General features: G+C 46.3%; 1 protein-coding gene across 1 annotated transcript in view; it reads right to left on the reverse strand.

Annotated features, from left to right (window-relative positions):
• MAP3K6 (mitogen-activated protein kinase kinase kinase 6) overlaps positions 1 to 12,927 on the reverse strand; it is a 1,613,301-nt gene that overhangs the window by 1,035,326 nt on the left and 565,048 nt on the right. Inside the window, exon 14 of the mRNA XM_069622894.1 lies at positions 4,333 to 4,423. Coding sequence (XP_069478995.1) covers positions 4,333 to 4,423 — 91 coding nt within the window. The remainder of the gene's footprint in view (positions 1 to 4,332; positions 4,424 to 12,927) is intronic.

The following is a 12,927-nucleotide window of genomic DNA, read 5'->3' on the forward strand; positions in this document are numbered from 1 at the left end:
GTTTGGGACAAGGAATAGAAACAATGAAGTAATGCCTAGCTTACTTGCCGGTAATCTTCATTACTCAGCCATACTCTTCCCGTTCACAATCCTCATCCATGCTCTGTCTCCCTATTTTTGAGCCCGGACTTTGGATTATACAAAGGATGACATAAAGGTCGTATAGCCCAACCCCTAACTTGAAGGGGATATGATAAACCAAACGTTTTTTTATCATGAAAAATATAAGCATTTGGCCTATGCAGGAGTATGCGCACATTGCACAGTCACATCAATATGGGACTGACAAGCAAGAGTAGGCCATAGCAGTGAAAGTATCATTCTATCACATGTGTTTGCCTGCAGTATCTGTTTTCCCACAAGAACGGGAGATTTTCTTGTGTAACGATTAGAACAAACATTTATTTGGACCAAGTGATAACAGACCAGAAACCCTGTGTGACTTAACAGTCTATTTATGTGGTGCCACCAGATATGAGTCTCCAGAAAGTTACAGGTTTTATTTGAAGTTACAACAAAGACGTACCTACTGTTCTTTCTTTTAGTGGGTCGGTTGTACAGCATATAAACAGACAGGTGGCTCAATAGGATGCACCGGCTGGAAAAGAGGTTTGTGAAGTGGAGCTAGGGCCATCCCCTCCCCAACCCAGGCTTACGTAACCCCAGTTAGTGCTACTGACCATTAACCCTACTGTCAGGTCACTGTGTCTAGAGGGGGCTTCCCTAAATGCCTGCTGGGAAGATCTCCCTCAGGAACTTTCTAACTGGCCCTAGACTACCAAAGGATAGTTCTTCAGTGTAGTATATGCGTGTGTCGCTGAAGACTCGAGCCTCACATTCTCTTTACTGCTCTTCTCCTGTCTCCTACTTGCCTCCATTCAAGAACACCCAACGTCTCTCCTCCCATCTCTCTTCTTTCGCTCCAATGTTTCTCGCTCCCCTTCTACCACCTGCCTTCATCCTTCAATGTTACTACCTTCTCCCCTCCTCTGTAATGCTACTCGCTCCTTCACACTGCTCTCTCCACATGACTACTACTCTGCTCTCTGCACACTACTACTCCCCATTTACCACCCCTTTTCTTCCTCAAACTCTGGGATATGGTGCTCTGCTTACCCTTCTAACTAAACTTTCACTATTCTCATCCTCTCCCCACTTCTCTCCTACAGCTGTCTTCGTACCCCACTCCTGCAGCCCTCTCAATTAACCTGACTTTATCCTGGCGTTCACTTCCTCTCACACCAACTACTTCTTTCCCTCTCCTACAACTATCTCCCACACCATCTCTATCTTTGTTTCTCCCACCTTCTATACACCCCTTGCCACTGTCCTATACTTCACTCCACCACACACAACTGGTACAACTCGCGCTCACAAATACCTTACCTGCACTAAGCTTTGCCATCAGCACTCCGCTCTCACTCTGTCCACCTTCACCTCCTAGGAACTTACCCGACAAACACACACACACTGCCTCTGGGTCTCCTTTTATTTGGTGCTGCAGATATTTGTGTTTGTGTGTCTCTCTTCCCCCCTCCCAATCACGACAGTGCACACCTGACTTCTAGAAACAGCAATCTTTTCCCGAGGACGCAGGTGAGAGGCTTTAAAACCTCAATAGGCCCCTCCCCTCTTACAGCACGCATTTGCTGATAGAGGGTTTCAATTAGGCAATAAACCCCCAGCAGAGGGGGCATTACAACTTTGGGTAATGCTCCGGGGCTCATAATTACATGTCCGAGCTGAAGCGGTAATGCCCCCCTGCAAGGGGCTTATTGCCATTAGTACCATGGCCGTAAGACCGGGGTACGAAAAGCATTTTTTTTCCAGTTGCAAAGCGCTCTGGTGGTTCGCAACTGGAAAAAAAAAATGATTTAAAAAGAAATTGCCAGCAAGGAAGGGGAAACGGAGTCCGTTCTCTCTTTCCATGACGGCCATTGCAAATAGTAAGAAAACAGTAAAACAAAATGGCCGAAATGGAAACAAGAGCTGGGACTACCGAGTCGCTTCTTCCTTTCTATGGCGGCGTGTCGCAGATCGGGAGCAGACGCGCTAGGAACAGGAGTGTTCCCAGTGCGTCCACTCCCGAAAAGAAACCAAAAAGAAAGTGGGAGGGGTGAGGGGGTTAGGGAGGGAGCAAGGGAAATCTGTGGATGGGGGGCAGAGGGGGAATGGAGCACTTACCTCTTTCCCTGGCAGGGGAAGATGGCAGCCTCCAGCCATGAGGAGGCTCATGCCAGCAGGATTACCATCTGGTAATCCCCCCCGTTCCAGCCTCCTCATTGGCTGGGAGGCTGTCACCCACCTGTCCCCCGCCGGATACTAATGCTGATTTTGTGGTGCACTGTGGGTCTGGAAGTTAGGTTTTCTTCTGTTGTGGTGAGCTCTGCTTTTCTTTGAGATGGTGATCGCTGTTGGGATGTGGTGAAGGCTCCATTGCAGTGTCTGCTTTACCCTTCGTTGAATTGTGGTACAGGTCTTCTGGGGTGCACCTAGGTGAATTCCGAGAGTTGTGCATTTGAAACGGGAAAACAGGAACACTGGCCAGAAACTGTATTGGGAGGTGCTGGGAGATAAAGAGTGGTACCGTTGCTAACATTTGTGACATATGGAGTGAGGTTCGGGGACTGGGAACCCCCTTCAACTCCTCCCCCACCACAACTCCCACTTCACATATCTGGTACTGGTGTAAGGGTGTCTCTAATTATGCTAATACCCAAATCAATACACCCCTCTAGGGAAATAAGGCAAAAAGGCAACCTTGTAAGTATTAAAAGTTGAATCTTACAAAATGATGATGGTAGCAAAGGACTCTGCTGCCTGAACGGTCTTCTACTGTCCCACTCCCCGTTCCTTCCTGCCAAAGTGGTTCAGGCAGGGGTTTATATAGGCCTGGCTTGCTGTGGTGGGGTCAATGGATCTGGATCATGGCTTCATCCCAATCTGTCCTTTTTCCATAATAGGGATGCTCCAAAAGCATTTTTTCTTCGTTGTCAGCGGTTTTGTCAGAGCATACTATTATACATTTTGCTAGCTATGCAAAAAAACTGTAGCTCATGATTTCCTTCATTTTGCTAACTATGCAATAACATACTGCAACCTTTTACAAACCTTGAGACCTAGCCCAAGGAAAAACTAAACATGTTTATGTACAAAATGTTTTCATGAATTCTATCCATATTTCACTCCTCCTGCTAACCTTATCTGGGTCCTGTAGTTTCCTTCACACTTTACTCTTATAATTTATCCATTTTGCATTTTGTCGCACAGAACATGTAATTCTTATTTTTAACCTGCATGGACGACCCTTGACGGACAGTGGACACCTGGTGAGTCAGTTCGGGCTGACTATGATGACGAACACTGCACACTTAAGCGCATGTGGCCAAATTTGGATCCCACAGGCTGCATTCCTTCTGGGAAGAAGGGAGAGTTTGACTCATATACAGCACTAAGATTTTACAATGCCTAGAATCTGACATTACAAATCTATCCAGCTAATAGTTAATTGTGCCTTATATTTAGACTATAACTACCTTCTTTAGTGCTTGCCTATGTCTGTACGTGATTATGTTTGCATGAGAGAGCCTTTCCAGTTCCCCTCCACCCCCCCAGTCAATTATCGTGCCTTAAAGAGGTCTTGCCTAACTATAAAGCACTTTGGGGTTCGGATGAGAACCCTGGTTGTTCCTTCCCAACACTGGGCTGGTTCTAGATTTTGTCTTAGTAAACCTCCTGCCCTATTTTGAGAAAGGACCCTCTGCGTCACCCACCTTGAGAGGCTCATGACCCATCACAGATATCAAGGCAAGTACTTTGGGTGAAATGTAAACAGAGTGACCTCTAAGCTCCCAGCATCGTCCCACTCCTCCTTGCCCACTTCTCCGGAATTACCTTCAAAATGGTATTCTCAAGTTTAGCTGGAGCATCACACATTTCCCCACATTATTTTATCCATCATGGCTGCTGAAATACTCTAGAAATCGCTGAAAACCATGCTTCCCGCTCTCCATGCGCAAACCCTAAAGGATCGCCATGAGCAGCCCCAAATGACCTCTGATGGATCCTCAGACGTTTTAACTCATACTAAAGAGATACCAAAGCCTACCGATCTATATACTCCTCACAAAACTAACATCTCCTCACAACCTACCAAGTTACCATAAGGATGGCCTTGATCAATGCTCACATCCCCTCCCCAAGCCTCCAATCATCCCACCTCACCTACCCATTCACAACTCCTTGGATTGCCAGAGACTCACCATTCTACCTTTAGGATGCTCTTTGAATTGCCCACCCCATAAAGGATAGCCATTCAGCCTCCAGCATTACCTCTGGGGTGTCATCTGTGTTGCCATCCCCGCTGTCCTCCCCAATGGTCAGTTCATGCTCAGCTGTGAAAGTGTGTATCACATTGCAGAACCTGCGGAAACAAACAAAAAAAGTGTCATTGCATAAATCAGAAGCAAGCAGGCAAAGTCTTCCGCCAACTGCTGGAATCTATGGACCACATTTCCAACAAAAATAGAGAAACAGAAAAAGGCAGAGACTCAAAGACAAGCAAGAGGTCGATAGGATACTCTAGAGAGGTTGGATAAAACCCCAGGTACCACTTACAAAGGCAGGGAAAAGATATTATGCCATCTGATAGAAGCCCGATCAGAGATTTTACTAATTTCACATTCCAAAAACCAAATCTGTCTTGACCAGAACAGGCTACTTAGAAGAATTTTCAAAAGTCACCTACTAATGAATGTGATACATTCTTTGAAATGACATGGAGGAGGAAGAGAACTACCAACTTTAACCATTCTTTAGTGCATCTCCTAAAGGATCCTGCTCAATCCACAATGCGTATTTGTGATATTGTGAATTTTTCTAAAATGAAAAAAAAGCTCTACTGCAGGTAATCCCCATTTCAGGAATATTGAGTCACCTGTAACAACTGCCATTTGCTTGCTGAAAACTATAAGATTACTCACCGTAGTGACAACGGTATCTTACTCTTAAATCCGCAGTTCCCTTTGTTCCATACTCCGACAGAACTGAAAATGGGAAAAGAGCATGATACAAAAGCAGCATAGAATTAGAACTGCCTAGTGCAGGATGCAATAGTCTGTCTGAATCTGGAGTCTGACCCTTACCATTGGACCAGTTTCAGCCAGAAGAACAAGTTACTTACCAACTGTAACGTTCTTTTGATTGGATGTTCCTCCCACGTATTCCTCATTTTAGATATATCCTTACCTTCAGCTTTGCTGCTTCGGAAAAAATGTTGTCTCTCTCCACCAGAGGGTGCTCCTCTCGAGGTCGTGGCGTCGATGTCACTCTGCGGCATCCGTCGAGCAGCAACGTCATCCGCTGTATAAATGCCTCGAGCGCGCCCGTTGGCTTCAGTTGTTTTTTCGTATATTGTAGCCCATGGATTGTAGTTAATCGCGTGCCTCTTTTGAGCCAAGCCTTAAAAGAATTTAGAGCGTAAATCACAAACTGTACTGTGGGGTTTGCTGGGAGGGTCGATGAGGAATACGTGGGAGGAACATCCAATCGAAAGAGCGTTACAGTTGGGAAGTAACTTGTTCGGCGAATGGATTGTGTCCCCTCACGTATTCCTCATCTTAGATAGACTCCCAAAGCAGGTTTGTCTTGGAGGTGGGAGTACAGAATTTTTCTAGTCATGTACAGAATGGAGTACAGATTTAGCAAACAGACCTCCTTGAGAAGAAGTCAGATCTAGAGCATAATGTTTTATAAATGTATGCATGGATGACCATGTGGCTGCTGTACAAATATCTTGTACAGGGACACCCCTTTTTAGTGCTGTTGAAGTTGCCATGCCTCTGGTCGAATGAGCTCTCAGCCCATCTGGTGGTTCTTTCCCAGCCAATCTATAGCATTCTGTAATTGCTAAACTTATCCATCTAGATAATGTTTGTTTAGTTACAGCAAGTCCCAATTTGCAGCCAGTGTATCCCACAAAAAGTTGATCACACCGATGTATTTTTGCCAATCTTGAAATACAGAAACTAACAGCTCTTCTGGGATCTAGTCTATGTAGCCGTTCCTCTTCCTTACTTGCGTGAGGAGGAGGGTAAAAAGTAGCCAATGTTATTTTTTTGACAGGTGAAAATCTGAAACAATTTTTTGGCAAAAATGATGCTTTAACTCTAAGTACTACTTTGTCTTTATAAAAGATGGCGTGAGGAGGACCGCTAGAAAGCACCTGTAACTCACTTACCCTGCGGGCTGATGTCAATGCTACAAGAAGTATTGTCTTTAAAGTAAGGAGCCTTAGCGGACAAGAGTGTAAAGGCTCAAATGAAATGCATGTGAGGAATTTCAGAACTAAGTTCAAATCCAACAAAGGAACTTGAAAAGGTATTGGTGGAAACACATTATTTAGACCTTTTAAAAATTGAATTTTTAAAAAGGTATCTTAAAGTAAGATTCTTCCTCTGAGGAGTGCTTGAAAATGGACAGCGCTGCTAAGTATCCCTACCTGGAGCCCCAGATTAGCTAAATGCAATAGAAAAGATAAAATTGTGGGAATATCACATTGAAATGGGTCCACATTCTTTTCCCTGCACCAGTTACTGAACTTGTTCCAATGACACCGATACAGAGATTTGGTTGCTGGTCTTCTGGCCGAAAGCAAAATCTCCATCACGTCATCCGAAAGGTCCCAATCCTTATATCTAAACCTCTTAGAAGCCATGCGTGAAGGTTGAGTGTGTTGACCCCGGATGGAGAACATGACCTTCCTCTCGCGAGAGAAGAGCCTTTCTTTTTGGAAGACGTATTGGAGGGCAGATGGACATGTCCAGAAGGTCCGGGTACCACGTTCTCCTGGCCCAATCCGGGGCAATTAGGATCATGGTTTTCCTGAACTTTCTCAACCTCCTTATTAATTGAGGGATCACAGGGACTGGAGGGAATGTGTACAGAAGTGGAAACTCCCAATCCACCACAAATGCGTCCCCTAGAGCTCCTCTCGGGGGAAAATTCCCTTGAGCAATACAGTTCGCACTTCCGCAGATTAAGACTACAGGAGTAACCAGTAAACCCAATTGGTAGCAGTCTGCACCACCCAGATTTACCTAATAGCTGTGGCTGAGCAGTCAGACTTCTCTCAAGATGAGTAGGGCAGTATACAGAGCATACACAATAGAGCCAAAAACACAGTGGAGCAAACAAACACTGACCAGAGCTTGGTATAAAAAGTATATAATTGTTTATTTAAAACACACTTTAGGAAATACACTAAGCACTCTAAATTAAAGCAAGTTCAAACACATTCAGATAAAGTATACACACCTCCCTTAATAATTATTAGACAAGTCTAGGTTAAAACACCGCTAGTTGTAAAAACAGATGCGAGCGCTTAACTTAGATGGCACTCTAATAATTAAGTTAGAGGGAGAGAAAAAGACAGGCCATGAAAATAAAACAGTTCCCAACACTTTTCTAATACTAGAGCAAGTTAGTGAAGGCAGAGTCTACTGTAGAGCCAAAGTTCATAGGCCAGGGCCACTTTAAATGGAGCAAGGCGAAATGTGCCCAAGATCATATAGTTCAAAAGTGCACTCAAGTCTTTGCAAAAATGTTCAAAAGAGGTTGGTTTGGTGCGAAAGATAAAGTTAGAAGGTCTGGGGGCCAACCCAGTTGGAAAACCAAGGATTTAAGGGTCACCTTTAGCGATCCGAAGAAAGGGAGGCCAGGCGGAACACAGTACCTTTAAAAGCGAGGAAGCTCCAGCGGTGGCAGTTGTTCCTGGCAGCGGGTGCAGTTCGTGGTTTCGACCAGGGGAAGAAAAGATCTCATCGAGTAGGAAACTTGGAGTCGTTGCACTGCCCAGGGATGAAACCAGCCGCGGAGTTTGTTCGGTTAAAAGGTGCGCTCCTTTTATTCACAGTCCCAGTGGACTGAAGCTTGGCTATCCGGCCGCCGGGGTGCTTGGCACTGGCGATTCCACCAAGGGGCGTCCTGGAAGGCGAATGTCGAACTGGTGGTCCCCACCAGCTCAGGGGGAGAAGACTCCTGCAGCTGAAGATCTTCTCTTGTCGTCGGGAAAGTGGTGAGGTCGTTGCAATAGGGCTCCACCGGTGGTGTCAGCGTTGCAGATGGCTCAGCTTCTCCCCTCTTCGGATTTCTTAGGTCCTGTGGCGACTTCTGAAGTTCCAGTCCCAAAAGCCCTGCTTTTATGCAGAAAAAACCCCATTCAACAGCCTAGCTGTCACTCATACATGCTAAGTGGTGAGCCGGGGGCTCTCCACTTAGCCCAACTTGGGTTGCTAAGGCAACGCAGTCCAGGGTGCCAATTCCCCCACCCACACATCCTGTGAATCCCAGACAGAGTGGCACCAGTTGGAGGGCTTCTGTGGAGAAGCCCGCCAAAAAGTGGAACGAAGGGCCCGACCTTGGTTGGAGTTACAGAGACGGACATGTATGCCATTTTGCGAAAGAGTTCTGGCAAAAAGACCCAACCAGTGATTTTATATTAATTAAATAAACCGGCGGTATCTTTACAATGCACCAAAAAAGTGGTGCGTTTAAAATGAATGGGAAAATCCCATAGGAAATATTCTGGTGGAATATTTTGCGTGGTAACCACTGCCACCAGCCAGAAACTCGACAAAGGGGGACTGGACAGTGCCCCCTTGGAAACAGTCCCAGGGGTAATCTAATTAACCCCTTCCAGTACTTCCACAATATGATGGTTTGTACTGGTTCTGTTCACAATTCTGGACTAATAAAGCCAATGGTGACTTTACATGCCTTGGGTGACAGTAGTCCGTCCCAGGGTATGGAGTCTATGTTTGGGGGTCACTATTACACCCCTGTGTTACTGCACGGAGGATGCTGTGTAGCACATATACAAACACATGATACCCTATGGAGTAAAAGAGCCCATAGCCCATAAGCACATACCAAGTCAAAGACATACCTCAAATCAAGAGTGGGAAGGAAAGAGTCTCACTCTTAGCAGGAGAAAAAACAAACCCCAAAAATCCAGCAAAGCTGCTGGGGGACTCACTAGGTTTGGGAAATTAGTCTTATAAGAGAATTCTCCCTAACATGCACCTTTCTGTAGCAGGGTTAAGACTTCCTGCAACAGGAGCGGATCCAGATGTTTGACAGAGTTGTATCCTGGTGGGTGATTCTGAGGTTTCCTTTTAAAAGGAAGGCAGTAACCTTGGGATACTGTTTCCAGTGCCCAAGCATCTGAAGTAATGCCCTGCCATTCTTCTAGATGCTGAGAGATCCTGCCTCCCACTGGGGTCTTGTGGGTCAAAACCTCAGAGTGGTTTTGCAGCAGCTGCAGCAGAGGCTGAAGGTACAGATGCCGCTGCTGGGGCAGGTCTAGCACCTTTTCCTCGCCCCGAGGAAATTTTCTTTGGCCTCTCTGACTGGCCTGTCCTCTTCCTCTTCCAATTGAGGAATAAAAACTAAAAGGAAGACCCCTCCAGGAAGATGAGCCTGTGTAGGGGTGTTGTTGAGGTTTTCTTATGGCGGCACTTAGTGATTTTGCAGCCGCTTTGGAGGTCTGCAGCTTCTCCAAACTTTCATCCGCCTTGCTGCCAAACAACCTCGAGCCGTCAAATGGCATATTAAAAAGTCTGGATTGCACATCCGGTGCAAAGCCCAACTTTCTAAGCCACGTAAACCTACGTAGCACCGTGCTAGATGCCATGGACCTACTGATACTGTCAGCTGTGTCCAAACCAAAATCTTCCTGGACCATGCATCAAATTTTTTATCTCCCCTATCCGGAGGGATTGTGGGGTATGCAGCATTTCTAGTGGAGTTAGCTGCATGGACTACCAGACTTTCTGGAGATGGGTGTTTGCTTAAGTATTCTGGATCAGTATTACAGGGTCTATCTTTCGCCACAAATGTTTTATTAACTGCTGGAATGGCTTCAGGGTGTTCCCATGCAGAATTAACTCTCCTTTGTAAGGCAATATGAAATAGAAGTATGGGGTCTTGCTGAGGTACTCCTGAAAGGATATCAGTCATATCATTTATTTATTTATTTATTTATCATTTATAAAGCGCTCACACAGCCCGCAGGCATCGAGGCGCTGTTACAGGAATTGTTTTTTTTTTTCTTAGTTGCGTAATTGTGTTTTTTTTGTCTTAGTTGCGTATTTATAACGCGCTTAAACACCCAGAGATTTGTAAGCGCGGACCCGGGGATCGAACCTGTAGTTGCTTCGTGTCGTCTTGCTTCCAAGACGCGCACGCTGCCGCTGAGCTATCCCCCCGGGACAATATCATCATCTTGATAGACTGGTGAATTTCTACCTCATCCCATAAATTCAGTGACTCTATTCATTAATTTTCTGTAGCCCGCATCAGCATGTTCTCATGGGTCTGGTTTATCAAATTCGTAATCTGGAGAGGTATCCAGACCACTTGCTGATTGCAAGCATTCCTGTAAATCTTGTATTTTAGATTGAGGATCAACTAATTCCTCAGGAACATGTCTTGTGCCAAATTTAACCCCAGCAGAGGTTATTTCTTCATCTGCTGATGACTCCTTCATAAATTGATGACACGGTCCTGAAAAAATCATGTCTACTTTCAGGATGAAAAACCTTTTCAGGTAATGCAGATTTTTCCCTTGGTATAGGCTTGGGCGTCGACGAAAGCGTTGGTGGCGTCAATGCTGTCACAACAACCTTCGATGTTGTTGAGGGAGCCTTCGATGACCTCGAAGGAATCGTCGAGGGAATTGTGGAAACCATCGACATTGTCGAAGGAGCCTTCGAAGATACGGACTGTATACTCAACGTAATTTTTTTAGAATGAGTTGTCGATGGCTTGTACTCAATTGTCTTCTTTGACTTCGAGGGCATTTTCGATGTCTACCTCGATGACGTATGAGAGCTTGACGCCATCTTGTTTCCTTCTACCTCCGATTTATGCACCAGCAGGTCTTGTGACCGGGAAGAGTCTGTGGGTGACTTTCTTGTTTTGGATCGTCCCCCGTCACGTTTCTCGTGAGCAGGGGCATGGTGGTCTTCAGACTTTTTTGAGTGGGCCTGGGCCGCGTTCTCAAATTTTTACATGGAAACTCTAAATGCTTCCCATTTACTCGGGGAGTCATGTTTCAAAGGGCATGTTATCACTTCCTCAGATGACGTTGAGGAAGAAGATGAAGAGGGAGATCGGTGCTGTCTTTTCTTTGTCATTTTTTGGAGGACCAAGAAGAAGACTTCCCGGATCTACTCCTTAATCTATATTTTGTATGATGCTTCACCGAAGACTCGGCCGAGTCTTTCCTCCCCTTCGAAGTATACTTCGATGAACCCTCCCCCATCGCCAGTTTACCTCTGCGTTCTTTTAAGGCCTTATGGGTCAGACTGGCACGAACCGCAGACTTCTATTCGGTGGTCGGAACTGAGGCACCAGAGGCAATTTTTATGTGGATCAGTTAAAGACATTTTCTTTCCACATTTTAGACATTTTTTAAATCCTGTCTTCGGTGTGGAAGGGTTTGATGAAGACGACATATTTCTTCCCGAAAAACTGAAGCGCCGTTTGTAACGATCCGAAGCAAAGCTAACGGAAAAACGGAACTGAAGCCAACGGGCAAGCTCGAGGCATTTATACAGCGGATGACGTCGGTGCTCAACGGATGCCGCCGAGGGACATCGACGCCGCAACCTCGAGAGGGGCGCCTTCTAGTGGAGAGAGAGAGAACATTTTTTCCGAAGCAGCAAAGCTGAAGGTAAGGATATATCTAAGATGAGGAATACATGGGAGGACACAATCCATTTGAGAACTGATATTACTGACGTCACATCAGAGAGTTGGGAGGGGGCCCAGCATCAGGTTTGCTAATTAAACCAACACACACTACAAACATTTTTTTTAAAATGTATAGCAGTGGAGATGCAGAGTTGAAGCAGTCTGGCAGTCTGTTCACAGTGACTGTTTTGTGGGAGGAAACCACTTATACCGGCAGACTTCCGCAGAGCGGAACACTGAGTTGGAGCAGAGTTGAAGCAGTCCTGCAGTCCTTGACAGTCGGATGTCGGGACCGAGGACCGGCTCATCGGACGGCTCAGCGCCCTACGCTCAGCAAACTCTATAGTCTACTCAGATTACTCAGCTTTTGCACTCGCAGTACGCAAATCCGAAGCAACCGCCACCCCAAGAAGTGGGCTTGGGTCAACGCTGTCTACGGAGCCACGGGAAGAAAACTCAGCCGAAGCAAAAGAAGATCTCTCAAGCGTATGGCGGCGCAGCAAACTCAAATCCTACTTTTGTCAATGGAAATCACACGCGCTTCTCCGACAAAGCCCACTGACACAGAGCCATCAACAAGTACACCAAATCGATGGCCCGAAGACACGCGGAACAAAATGAACACAGCAAATGAAAAACGGGACTTACCCGATCCGCCTTGTCCTGCCGCTTCCAGCGCGGCTGCCCCCGACGCCGCGAAAACTGGATCCTCGGCAGCCATGTCCTCGGCAAACCAGCCTCTACCTCAGTTTCCGGGGCGGCACTTGAGTGGGTCACTAGAATCTGACCTTCCAGCTCCCGCTGCCCGCCAGCCTACCACTTCGGCGAGTGGCCCACCGCACGAGTTGGTTGGAGGACCGATCGTTAGGACCTTGTGCTGGAGGTACAAAGCAGCTTGGAGGAGGACATCACGCCCGCCTCGCAGACCCCTTACTCCATAGAGAAACCAGCAGCGAATAAATTGGCGACGAACAAACCCAGCGGCCTCTCCACTCTGGAGTTAGACACTCGGCGAGCCGGACATCTCCAAGCCCCGCCTCCCAACAGACAACTAAGTTGCCTTTGATCCTAAACGTCTCCAACGAAGCACTGAGCTAAATATATGCTTCCAACACAATCGCCTTGGTACATGCAAGTGCCTCAGCTGGACCAGGATCAAAGTGTTATAATCTG

The sequence above is a fragment of the Ambystoma mexicanum genome, chromosome 11, assembly GCF_040938575.1.
Source record: "Ambystoma mexicanum isolate Mex_15411 chromosome 11, UKY_AmexF1_1, whole genome shotgun sequence".
NCBI classification, from domain to species: Eukaryota; Metazoa; Chordata; class Amphibia; order Caudata; family Ambystomatidae; genus Ambystoma; species Ambystoma mexicanum.